The sequence below is a fragment of the Vombatus ursinus genome, unplaced genomic scaffold, assembly GCF_900497805.2.
Source record: "Vombatus ursinus unplaced genomic scaffold, bare-nosed wombat genome assembly UNPS02014801.1, whole genome shotgun sequence".
In the NCBI taxonomy this organism is placed as follows: domain Eukaryota; kingdom Metazoa; phylum Chordata; class Mammalia; order Diprotodontia; family Vombatidae; genus Vombatus; species Vombatus ursinus.
In genome coordinates this window covers 10,900,135-10,913,295 of record NW_020954579.1, presented here as the reverse complement: position 1 = coordinate 10,913,295, position 13,161 = coordinate 10,900,135, and the positions used below count along the sequence as shown (strand labels likewise).

The 13,161-nt window shown below is 35.2% G+C and overlaps 1 protein-coding gene across 1 annotated transcript in view; it reads right to left on the bottom strand.

Moving 5' to 3' along the window:
• The window catches only part of EFCAB3 (EF-hand calcium binding domain 3), a 143,737-nt gene that overhangs the window by 81,807 nt on the left and 48,769 nt on the right, over positions 1 to 13,161 (bottom strand). The window contains exons 13-14 of the mRNA XM_027872970.1: positions 12,046 to 12,099; positions 10,383 to 10,484 (exon numbers count right to left, since the gene is read on the bottom strand). Coding sequence (XP_027728771.1) covers positions 10,383 to 10,484; positions 12,046 to 12,099 — 156 coding nt within the window. The remainder of the gene's footprint in view (positions 1 to 10,382; positions 10,485 to 12,045; positions 12,100 to 13,161) is intronic.

The window sequence follows — 13,161 nt, the reverse complement described above, 5'->3', positions numbered from 1 at the left end:
CCTGATGACTTTTAAGGTCCCTTCTAACTCTAAATTATGTTAGCAACCCATCCATGCCTGCATTTCTTGTCTGACTTTTGTTCATGTCCTTCCAGAATTTTGCCATAGGGCTACCAACCAACTTGCTGAGAGCTTTCTTTGCCCTATGTTGACATTTGAAGGTACCAATGGAGCACTCTGTTTATCCATTTGTTAACCCCTTGCCCTTGCTCTGTGATAACCATATTTAACTCCTGTTCTTCAAAGTTCCTCATTGATTATACGGATTATATGTTGTAGCTTGGTTATAGCTACACGGCACCTCTTTATTCCCCTGTGTATGATATTAATTTTTTTTCTTTTGTTATTAATTTATTTTGATTTATCAACAATCACTTCCATAAGCTTTTGAGTTTTAAATTTTTCTTCCCCTCCCTCCCTCCCTCCCTCCCTCCCCAAGATGGCACACAATCTGATATAGGCTATACACATACATTCCTATTTAACATATTTTCACATTAGTGATGTTGTAAGGAAGAATTAGAACCAATAGGAGGAACCACCAGAAAGAGGAAACAAAATAAAACAGAAGAAAAAAATAGCAAATAGTATGCTTCAATCTGCATTCAAACTTCATAGTTCTTTCTTTGGATGTGGATAGCATTTTCCATCATGCGACCTTTGGAGATGGCTTAAATCCTTGCATTGCTGAGATGGGCTAATTCTATCAACGTTAGTCATCTCACAACACGGCTGTTACTGTGTATACTGTTCTCTTTATTCTGTTCACTTCACTCAGCATCAGTCCATATAAGTCTTTCCAGTTTTTTCCTGAAGTCTGCCTGCTCATCATTTCTTATAGCACAATAGTATTCCATTACATTCATATACCACAACTTGTTCAGTCATTCCCCAATTGATAGGCCTTCCCTCAATTTGCAATTCTTTGCCACCGCAAAAAGAGCTGCTATAAATATTTTTGTACATGTGGGTCCTTTTCCCATTTTTATGATCTCTTTGGGATACAGCCCTAGAAGTGCTATTGCTGGGTCAAAGGGTATGCACATTTTTATAGCCCTTTGGGCATAGTTGTGATATTCATTTTTAACTCTTTGGAGAGTGTTGTATTCCATGTCTTGCTAGAAGTAATACTGGCAGAATGTTAATATTAAAAAATGGGCCTTTGTTTCCCCGGAAAACTTGGTATAATTAATGGAACTTTACTTTCTCTAAAGGCAACCTAACCTACTTTCCTTCTCTTCAAATCTGGGAAGAACTGGACCATCTTTATTTTTTCTTCCAGATACACATACTTAGGGACAAACCGTCTAAGTTTATGACATGAAGGCATGTCATGATTTGTGTAATGGATATTCTTCATCCATTTGGCCTTCACTGTGTGGATGGTTTGCACAAACTCTTGAGTGGTTACAGAGCTCTTTCAGGAGATTCTGCAGTATTCCAGGTTTTGATACAACCAACACAAGAGGACTATCCAGAGGACTTAACCATCCACTAAGAAACCCTCTTCACCTTGGACTCTCCTTTGCATCTCCATCAGAGTTGTGTATACCTTTTGTTACCACACATATTTCTGTTTTATTCCTCACCTGATATTTATGATCAGAGGTTCACTGAACAAGGTTATTAAGTGTTATAAGCTGTATTTTTACATATTGACAGGAAATACCTTGTTGGAATAAAAGACTCTAAGATTTTCTTTTGATCTACTGAATCAATTTTTCAAAATCAACAAACAAGTAAAATGTGATCTTATATTCTCTACATCTTTCATTCAGCTACAAAGTTGTCTGTTGTTGAATATCTTTTGCAGACACCTGCTCATTCCCTACTAATATTCTCATTAAGGATGCTTTTGAATTGTTAGTAGAAGACTCATATAAAAATTTTGTATTGGTGGAAGAATTGGTATATAGGTCAGTGACTGTCGATGTTTTCTCAGTCACCTGTTTATTAATATTAAATTTATTAATATGGTTCAAGCTTTTTTTATTTCCCCTCTCTTTCAGACCTTCATTTACAAGGTATTTCAAAAGTCTTAGTATCATTTAAAGCTATTAAAGCTTAAAATTGCACTAAGACTTTTAGGATAGCCTCTTTATCCATCAGTACTCTTAGAATTGTGTCTCCTTCAGAATAAATCTCTATATACATTTGGTCTAATTGGCCAGCTTTTCTCATCTTTGTTCTTTTTTAATGCCATCTCTATCCCTTCCATAATCTTATCTTGGCTTGTTATGTTTGGGAACAAATGTTCTACCTCTATTGCTCTTGATGGCTTGTTATACTAATCATTTTATTTATGGTTCTACATTTATTCTCAAATTCACTGGAGATTACCATGTTTAGGGGGATTCCTTACAAAATTCTCTAAACTGGTTTAACTTTCCACAACTTCTCTGCTTTGTGAGACAATATTGATTATAGCAATGTCCATCATCCTTTTCCATGAGATTTTACAAACAAGTTTACTGACTAAATATGTTGCCATATTTCTTCACATGCATGTAAGTCAAACATTTCCTGACTAAGGTGTTTACTGGGCTCATTTGGTTTTCCTCTTGTGTCAACAGATTTGGTTAGAGTTCTACCTTTTAATGACCATTTGTGTAATTTTTGATGCTCATTTTCCATTTTCATTGTTAATTCTTTGTTTAAATAATTCAGAATTGAAGTGTTTCAATTGTATGCCATATGTTTTTTTACTGTTATGTTACTAATTTTTATATCATTTGATATTTTTGATATATCAAGAATTGTATCCAGAATATTATAGCAAGAAGATCATATATTTTTGTCATACTCTGATCCTTTTCTTGACAAGGTAGTGGTCTTATCATTCACAACTGATCCAGTGATTATTCTTATATCAATAATTAGTCTTTTCTATCTGGTTAGATATAATCTGTTTAACTTTCTTTCTTTCTTTCTTTCTTTCTTTCCTTTCTTTCTTTCTTCTTTCTTTCTTTCTTTCTTTCTTTCTTTCTTTCTTTCTTTCTTTCTTCCTTTCTTTCCTTCCTTCCTTTTTTTAGTGCTCTTTGGTGCTTGCCAACTCTTGCACCCATCAGTTCTTTTCTTGAAGAAGCTGTTCCTGACACAGAGGCACAAAGCTGCTCTACAGTCTACAAATCTCTGGCATCTCTCTTTCCGTCATCTTGAATACTTATCCCTAGTTCTACAATAAAGGATGACCAAATGTTCCATAAAATCATGTTTCTTGTTGCCTTTGGATGTATGATAAGACCAACTCCACAAACTTCTTTGTTTGCCTCCTCAAGTCATTTAATTGTATGACTATCACTTTCATTTAGTGATTTACAAATATTAACTCCTTTTATCTTCAAAACAACCTGGGGAGGTAGGTGCTATCATTATTTCCATTTCACAGATAAGGAAACTGGGGCAGCAATCAGAGGTTAAATATCTTTCCCAGGTTCACACAGTTAGTAAATGTCAGAAGCCTCATTTAAACTCAGATCTTCCTAATTCCACATACAGCACCACTGAGGTACCTTGAGTGCCTTCAGTACTCTATTACTTTTCATTTAATTCCCTCATAAATACCCATTTTTAAAATGGTTACTCTACGCAAGGTGGTAGGTAAAATAAAGCTTCTTTAGGTCCTACTCAAGAAGAATAACAACAAAGCTAAGATTGGAACTTTAGTCTTTGATTCCTAATCTAGTCTTCTTTTCCATGACACCACATTTTTTCTTTGGGGGGATCTGAGGAGTCCTTTTAACACTAACCCAGGCCAAAGTTTAGAGAAACTGTGAAATACTGTGAATTCCTAAATCTAAAGGAAACCATTTACTGATTATTTCTAGATTGGCCAGAGCAGGAGAGTTTAGGCTTGCCTTCTCAGAGTCTAATAAAGAATAAGAAAATGCTCCCTACTCTTTGGAGGGTACCCCCGAAATTTTGTAAGGAGTGTGGAGTGTCACCTCATGGTCAATACCCCATGTTCCTCTGCCCTGAGACAAATAAACTGAGCAACTTTGCTTTCTTTTTCCTCTCACACTCTTCTAGCTCTTTTTGTCCAGAATCCCCAGCCCTTATGGTAGTCCATTTGAGTTGGGTGGAAATAAGATCATTTTCCATCTGAAACAATATTGGATTACTTTTCTATCAAGTGTTAATTCTACTCTCTTCCACTTTCCCCCACCCATTTCCTTGATTTTTATTCTTTTTTTAATATCTTTTCATTTTACTTGATCTCTTTTCTCTTTTCTATTCCTTAGGCTTCCTTGCACTAAAGCTGAAGAACTCTAACCTAAGGAGTAGTCAGAGGTATCTTTCTTTAGAAAGTATCAGTATTTTTGGAACTAAGATGGTGGAGTCAGGCAGGAACTCACTTGAGGTCTCCAAAATATTCCTCCAAACAACCTTGGAATAACACTTTAAAACCAATTTTGGAGTGGGGAAACATTTTTCTAGTTCAGGAAAACTTTTAGGGTCAGCAGGAAAGGTGTGTCTTACTGGGATTGAAGGGGAGCATGGTTTGTGCAGGCAGTGCCTGAGGAAGCCAGTGGCAGGCCACACTTCAGGGAGGCAGCAGTGAGGCCTCAGGGCAAGCCAGCATCACAACCCCACTCTCAATGTAAACCAGTAGCTAATCATTGAGGCCCAGTGTAAATCAGCAGCAAGACCCTGAGCTCTAGCACAATAAGCTTGCAGTAGTGCCCTCTCTACTCCATGAACAAAGTCCAACTTTTACATAAAATAAAAAGTCATGAAATAGGCAGAAAAGTTAGCAAAAAACATACGAAGAACCTGACCATAGAAAGTTACTATGGTGACAAGGAGAATCAAGGCACAAAGTTAGAAGGGAACAACAGTGTCAAAATGGCTATAGGCAAAGCCTCAAACAAATATGTGAATTGGTCTCCGGCCCAAAAGAACTCCTGGAATAGTTAAAAAAGCATTTTAAAATCAAATATGATAGGCAGGAGAAAAACCAGGAAAAGAAATAAGAGTAATGCAAGAGAATCATGAAAAAAGAGTCAACAACTTGTTAAAGGAAGCCCCCCTCCCTCCAAATGGAAAATATATACAAAAATTCACTGAAGAAAACAACTCCAAAAGAAGTAGAAGTGGCCAAATGGAAAAGGAGGCCCAAAAATTCACTGCAGAAAATAATTCCTTAAAAATTAGAATTGGGCAAGTGGAAGCTAATGACTCCATGAGACATCAAGGATCAGACAAGCAAAATCAAAAGAATGAAAAAAACAGAAGAAAATGTAAAATACCTCACTGGAAAATAGATCCAAGAGAGATAATTTAAGAATTACTGGACTATCTGAAAGCCCTAATCAAAAAAAGAGCATGGACATTATCTTTCAAGAAATTGCCAAAGAAAATTGCTCTGATTTCCTCAAACCAGAGGATAAAATAGAAATTGAAAGAATCTACCAATCATCTCCTTAAAGAGATCCCAAAATGAAAACTCCTAGGAATATTATATCCAATAATCCAGAACTCCCAGGTCAGGGAGGAAATATTGTAAGCAGCCAGAAAGAAACAATTCAAATATTGGGGAGCCATGTTCAGGATTACAAAGAGTTTAGCAGCTTTTTCATTAACATATTAGAAGGCTTGGAATATGATATTCCAGAAGGCAAAGGAGCTAGGATTACAACCAAGAATTACCTACTCAGTGAAAATTAGTATAATCTTTCAGAGGAAAAAATGGATATTTAATAAAATAGAGGACTTTCAAACATTCCTAATGAAAAGACCAGAGCGGAACAAAAGATTTGATCTTCAAATACAAGGCTCAAGAGAAGCATGAAAAAGTAAACAGGAAAGAGAAAACATAAGAGACTCAATAAAGTTAAACTGTTTATAGTCCTATATGGGAAGATGATACTTGCAACATTTTTTTTATCTTATTTTATTTAAAATTTTTTTTTCTTTTTGGTGAGGCAATCAGGGTTAAGTGACTTGCCCAGGGTCACACACAGCTAGTTAAGTGTCAAGTGTCTGAGGCCAGATTTGAACTCAGATCCTCCTGACTCCAGGGCCGTACTTTATGCACTGCGCCACCTACCTGTCCCACTACTACTCTTAAGAACGTTATCACTATTAGGGCAATTAGAAGGAGTATACATAGAGGTTGCAAGTGTGAATCAACTATGATGGGATGGTATAAAAAACATTAATGGGTGAGAAAGAGGATTACATTAGGACAAGAGTGAAGACAGAGATAAAATGAGGTAAATTATCTCACATAAAAGATATGTGAAAGTGCTGTTACAATGGAGGGGAAGATAGTGGGTTGGTAGGCAATGCTTGCACCTTACTATCATCAGAATTGGTTCAAAAAAGGAATAACATACACACTAGTTGGATATAGAAATCTATCTTATCCTACAGAGAAGTAAGAAGGGATGGGGGGATAAGAGAACTGAGGGGTACTAATAGAAGGGAGAGTAAATTTGGGGAGGTGGTAGTCAGAAATAAAACATTTGTGAGGAGGGACAGGATAAAAGGTAAGAGAGAGAAAGAAGCATAAATTGGAGAAAATAGGACAGAGGGAAATACACAGTTAGTTATCTTAAGTGTAAATGTGAATGAGATGAACTCACCCATAAATCAGAAATGGATAGTAGAATTGATTAAAAGCCAGAATCCTACAATGTACTGTTTACAGGAAACACATTTGAAGCAGAGAGACACACACACAGAGCAAAGGTAAGGGCCTGAACAGAATCTATTATACTTAAGCTGAAGAAAAAAAAAAGCAGGGGCAGCAATCATGATTTCAGATAAAGCAAAAGCAAAAATAGATCCAATTAAAAAAATAAGTAAGGAAACTATATTTTGCTAACAGGTACCACAGACAAAGAAGTAATATCAATACTAAACATATATGTACCAATTGGTCTAGCATCTAAATTTTTAAAAGCAAAGTTAAATGAGTTACAGGAGGAAATAAGCAGTAAAACTATACCAGTGGAGGACCTCAACTTTCCCCTCTAGGAACTAGATAAATTCAACTAAAAACTAAACAAGAAACAAATTAAGGAGATGAATAGAATTTTTTAAAAAGTTAGATATGATAAACCTCTTGAGGAAATTGAATGGGAATAGAAAGGATTATACTTTTTTCTCAGTGGTACACGGCACCTATACAAAAACTGACTATGCCAAGTGCAGAAAAGCAGAAATATTAAATGCATCCCTTTCAGACCATAATAAAATAAAATTACATTCAATAAAGAGTAGTGAGAAAATAGATTAAATATTAGTTGGAAACTAAATAATCTAATTCTAAGGAATAAGTGGCTCAAAGAACAAATCATAGAAACATTATATAGAAACAAAACATACAAACAAAGGACAAATCATTAAAGAGAATACCAAAATTTATGGGATGCAGCCAAAGTGGTCTGTAGGGGAAAATTTGTATCTCTAAATATTCACATCAGTAAAATATAGAAAGAGCAAATCAATGAACTGGACAGGCAACTAAAAAAAAAAAGCCCAAGAAAAAGGCAAATCAAAAATCCCCAGTTAAACATCAAATTGGAAATCCTGAAAATCAAAGGAGAGATTAATAAAATTGAAAGTAAGAAAACCATTGAATTGATAAAAAAAAAATCTAGATGTTGGTTTTATTAAAAAAAAACAATAAAATAGATAAATCATTGTTAATTTAATTTTAAAAAGGAGCAAAGAAAACCAAATTGCCAATATCAAAAATGAAAGGGGTGAATTTACCAAAATGAAGAGGAAATTAAAGCAATTATTAGGAGCTATTTCACCCAATAATATGCCAATAAGTCTGACAATCTATGTGAAATGGATCAATATTTACAAAAATATAAATTGCCCAGATTAACAAAAGAGGGAATAAAATAGGTAAATAATCTCATTTCAGAAAAATAAGTTAAATAAACCACCAATGAACTTTCTAAGAAAAAAATCCTCAGATCCAGAAAGATTCACAATTGAATTGTACCAAACATTTAAAGAACAATTAATTCCCATACTACATAAACTATTTGGAAAAAACAGGTGAAGGAGTACTACCAAATTCCTTTTATGAGACAAATAAGATGCTGATACCTAAACCAGAAAGAAAACTATAGACCAATTTCCCTAATGAATATTGATGCAAAAATTCTAAATAAAATACTAGCAAGAAGATTACAGAAATATATCACAAGGATCATATACTATGACTAGGTGGGATTTATACCAGGAATGCTGGGTTGGTTCAATATTAGGAAAACTATCAACATAATCAACCACATCAATAATGAAAGCAACAAAAATCATATGATTATCAAAATAGATGCAGAAAAAGCCTCTGACAAAATACAACAGCCATTCCTATTAAAAAACACTAGAGACAATAGAAATAAATGGAGCTTTCCTTAAAATGATAAGTTGTATCTATTTAAAATTATTCCCAAGTATTATCAATAACAGGGATAAACTAGAAGCCTTCCCAATAAGAGCAGGGGTAAAGCAAGGATGCTCATTATGACCACTATTATTCTTCCTTCCTTCCTTCCTTCCTTCCTTCCTTCCTTCCTTCCTTCCTTCCTTCCTTCCTTCCTTCCTTCCTTCCTTTCTTTCTCTCTTTCTTTCTCTCTTTCTTTCTTTCCTTTTTTGCAAGGCAATTGGAGTTAAGTGGCTTGTCCAGGGTCACACAGCTAGTTCAGTGTCAAGTGTCTGAGACCAGATTTGAACTCAGGTCTTCCTGATTCCAGGACCTCACCAGCATTATTCAATATTGTATTAGAAATGTTAGCTATAGCAATAAGAGAAGAAAAAGAAATGGAAGGAATTAGAAAAGGCAATGAGGAAGCAAAACTATCACTCTTCACAGATAGTGTGATGGTATTCTTAGAGAATCCTAGAGAATCAACTAAAAACCTACTGAAATAGTTAACAATTTTAGCAAAGTTGCAGAATATAAAATAAACACACATAAATCACCAGCATTTCTATATATTACCAAAAAAGTCTAGCAGCAAGAGATAGAAAGATAAATCCATTTAAAATAACTGCAGATGACATAAGATACTTGGAACAAACCCAAGAACTATATGAACACAACTACAAAACACTTTTTCACATAAATAAAGTCAGTTCTAAACAATTGGAAAATATTAATTGCTAATGGGTTGTTTGAGCCAATACAATAAAAAATGACAATTCTACCTAAATTAATCTACTTATTCAGTGCAATACCTATCAAAATACCAAAAAATATTTTGTAGAGGTAGAAAAAAACAATAACAAAAAAGAATACAAGTCATGGTCAAAAGATATGAACAGGCAATTTCCAAAAGAAGAAACCAAAGCAATCTAGTCATAGAAAAAATGCTCTAAATCACTATTGATTAGAGAAATGAAAATTAAACAACTCTGAATTATCACTTCACACATCACATTGGCTATATGACAGAAAAGGAAAATGCTGTTGGAAAGGGTGTGGGAAAACTGGGACACTAATGTATAGCTGATGGAGTTGTGATCCAACAGTTCTGGAAAGCAATTTGGAACTATGCTGAGTAGGCTATAAAGGGCTATAAAACAGTGCATATCCTTTTATCCAGCAATACCACTACTAGGTCTGTAATCTAAAGTGATAAAAAAGGGGAAAACAACTTTAAGTACAAAAATATCTATAGTAGCTCTTTTTGTGGTGGCTAAGAATTGGAAATTGAGAGGATATCCATCAATTGTAGAACGGCTGAACAAGTTGTGCAATATGATTGTCATGGAATACTATTGCGCTATAAGAAATGATGAATAGGATGCTTTTAGAAAAACCTCGAAATACTTACATGAATTGATGCAGAGTGAAGTGAGCAGAACCAAGAGAACATTCTACATAGTAACAGCAATACTGTATGATGAATAACAATGAGTAATTTAGCTATTCTCAGCAATACATTGATCCAAGAAAATCCTAAAGGACTCATGATGAAAAATGCTGCCTCCAGAGAAAGAAATGGTGGGGTCTGAATACAGACCAAAGCATATGCTCTCTCTCTCTTCTACCTTTTTCTCTTTCCATTCTTCTTTCTTTCCTTCCTTTCCATCCTTCTTGCTTTCCTTTTCTCCCTCCCTCCCTTCCTTCCTTTCCTCCTTTCTTTCCTTTCTTCCACCAAATGACTAATACGGAAACATGTTTTACATGATTGCATATGTATAACCTATATCAGATTGCTTATTGTCTCAGAGAAAGAGAAGGGAAGGAGGAAGAGAATTTGGAACTCAAAAAAAACCCTGCAGAATGTTTGTTTTTATATATAATTGGGGAAAAATAAAATATTATTAAAAAATTAAAAAAAAAGTATCAGACATTTTTACACAAGCAAGCCCAAGTTCCCCAGGGGTCACCATATAATGTGAACACTCACCATCAATTCGCAGATGTTTCAGGAGATCCTGATATTCACCTTCTGTGAGTATGATCCCCATGTCCTTCAGAAAGTTTTCCAGATTTTGAGCATCAATGTTTTCTGTTTACAAAAGATGAGAATGGTGAATGATGGGAATGTGAGGAATATATAATGACTCCAGAGGGTGAAAGATGCCACCTATTCCTGTATTTCATCATCTCCAAATTCAACAAGAAGAGGAGAGTTAGTCTTTGAGATAAGCCTACACATAAAGTAAAAGTCATTTGGGAATTCAGAAATAGAACTGTTTCCTTCCAGTTCAGGGGACTATGCTAGACTGAAGAGGCCTACAATGAGGAATGTAAAATGGTTATCTGGTGAACAGTGGCAAAATCAGTGACGCATTAAGATGCATAGGTCTAGCTAACAAGTAGGGTTTCCTTATCTTTGCCTCTATCCCAATTGTTTTGATTCATCCAAATGCAATCCCACACTTCAGCATTGGCTTGGAGACCTAGAATGTTGTCTGTCTCAATACTGTAGCAAAAGTGAAGTATGAACATATATATTACATTCCAGGAAATTCAAGATTTACTACAAAGAGACTAGAGAGAATTTGGTAAACTTGCAAGTGGATTTAAATAGAGTTGATGATCATTTAATACCTTCATCCACAACAAGTAATGTCACAGTTGTTTTCCTAGGCTCCTGACTCTCTCTCACCCCTATTCTCCTACAACCAATCAGTTGACAAATCTTGCCATTTCTCCTCCATAACATCATTCACATCTGTCCCTTTTTCTTTCTACTCACATAGCCACATCCTTAGCTTAAGACATCATCCACCACTCCTTTGAAGAGATGTTATAATGGCTTCATCTCACTGCCTCAAGAGTCTCTTCCCCTCCAATCCATCTTCCATGCAACTGCCAAAACTTTTTAAACATATATCTACTGATCACGTCACCCATTAAACTCCCCTGGTTCCCTATTTCTCCTAAATCAAATGTATATACTCCTGTCTATGGTTTTTAAAGCCCTTTACAACCTGGCCCTAACCTGCCTTTCTAATCTTATATATCACTTTCTTTTGTCTACCTTATGTTCTTCACAGATGGCCTTCTATTTCCTGTCTCTGTATTATCTTACTAGCTGTCCTCCATGTTCTCCTTACTTCTTCCTCAGAGTCCCTTTCTTCCTTCAAGGGGAACCACAATCTCTGCCTTCTATGAGGAGGTTTTCTTGATTCCCATACGGCTAGGACCCTCCCTCCCAAATTATGTTGTATTTATTCTGCATATATTTACATGTGTACATGTCATCTTTCCCAAGAGAAAGCAAGCTCCTTGTGAGTTGAGACCATTTCACTGGTTTTGTACCTTCAGTGCATAGCACGGATTTAATGGGCACTGAATGAATGCTTCCAAGTTGATTATCTCAGTCTTTGCAGATCACCAAATTATTTGTAATATATACTGTTTAGAAAGCTCCCTGAGAAGAGAAGTAACTTGCCCCACAGTCACACAACTAGTTAGTGTCAGAAGCAGGATTTGAATATAGGTCTTCTTGACTTTAAGGCTGTACTTCTTTTCACTATGTCATGCTTCTTCTCCTACATTTTTCTGAAAAAATACTGAGATATTGGTTTTTACCTGCCATCTCCTCATAACCTCTTACTCACCTTTAATAGATTTCACATTATCCATAACTTCATTGAGGGCAACTTTCCCATAAGCTGTAAGATAAGGCAGAGGTTAAAGAGATCTGAAGATGCAGAATCTCACAAAATTACATTAAAAGCATTATATTGCATTCTGAAATTATGAGAGAGCCCAAAGAAAGTTAACATTTTTCTCTGAACCCAGTCAATTACCTTGGAATTTTATCCTATTTTCTCTAGAGATTAATTTATAATAAGCAGCCAAGGAATGAAGAAAGCTCTCAATCTGTAAATTGATGATAATAATAGTGATAATAATAGTTAGCATTTATATATGGCTTTAATGCTTGCAAAGTGCTTTTAAAATATTAACTCATTTTATCCTCACAAAAACCCTGAGTGGCAAGTATTATTATTATTATCTCCATTTTACAGATGAAGAAACTAGGCTCAGAGAGTTTAAATGACTTGCCTAGGTTACATAGCTAGTAGATATCTAAGGCTTTGAACTTGGGTCTTCCTGACTCTGGCTCTAGTCCTGTACCCACTGTACCACAACCTCACACAATCATTCAGCGAGCTACCCTTTTCTTTGTTATTGAGCATCAGAAGAACTTGTAATCACACATTTTAGACATTTAGACATTTAGGCATATCAGACTTGGGACATTTTAGGAATAAGATGAACAGAACTGGCTGCTTCCTATCTCTTGACCTCCGCTTCCTCCTCTGTGAAATGAAGAGACTAGAGTAGGTGAGGTCCATGTCTCTTCTCAGCATGAACATGATAAGACTCTGTGTACTAGGAAAACTGCCATTTTTTTTTGATAACACAAGGAAAAGAGGAGCTAGTTTTTTCTTTCAATGTTCTGACTACACTCTTGTATGTGGTTAATACTTTATGTATCTTTGCTTTCTCTAATTGGTTAAGTATAAGATATGTTGTCCAGGAGGACACAAATATATAATTTATTATAAAAATTATGTTTAAATAGCATTTAAATTATTCCAGTGGAAACAGGTATGGTCCCTGTAGAAGAACAATCCCATTTAGTAGGCTCACTTTGTGAGAAGTGAGAAATTGAAGCACTTAATTATAGAGGAGGTTTATTCTATTCAATTCAAATGTATGATATA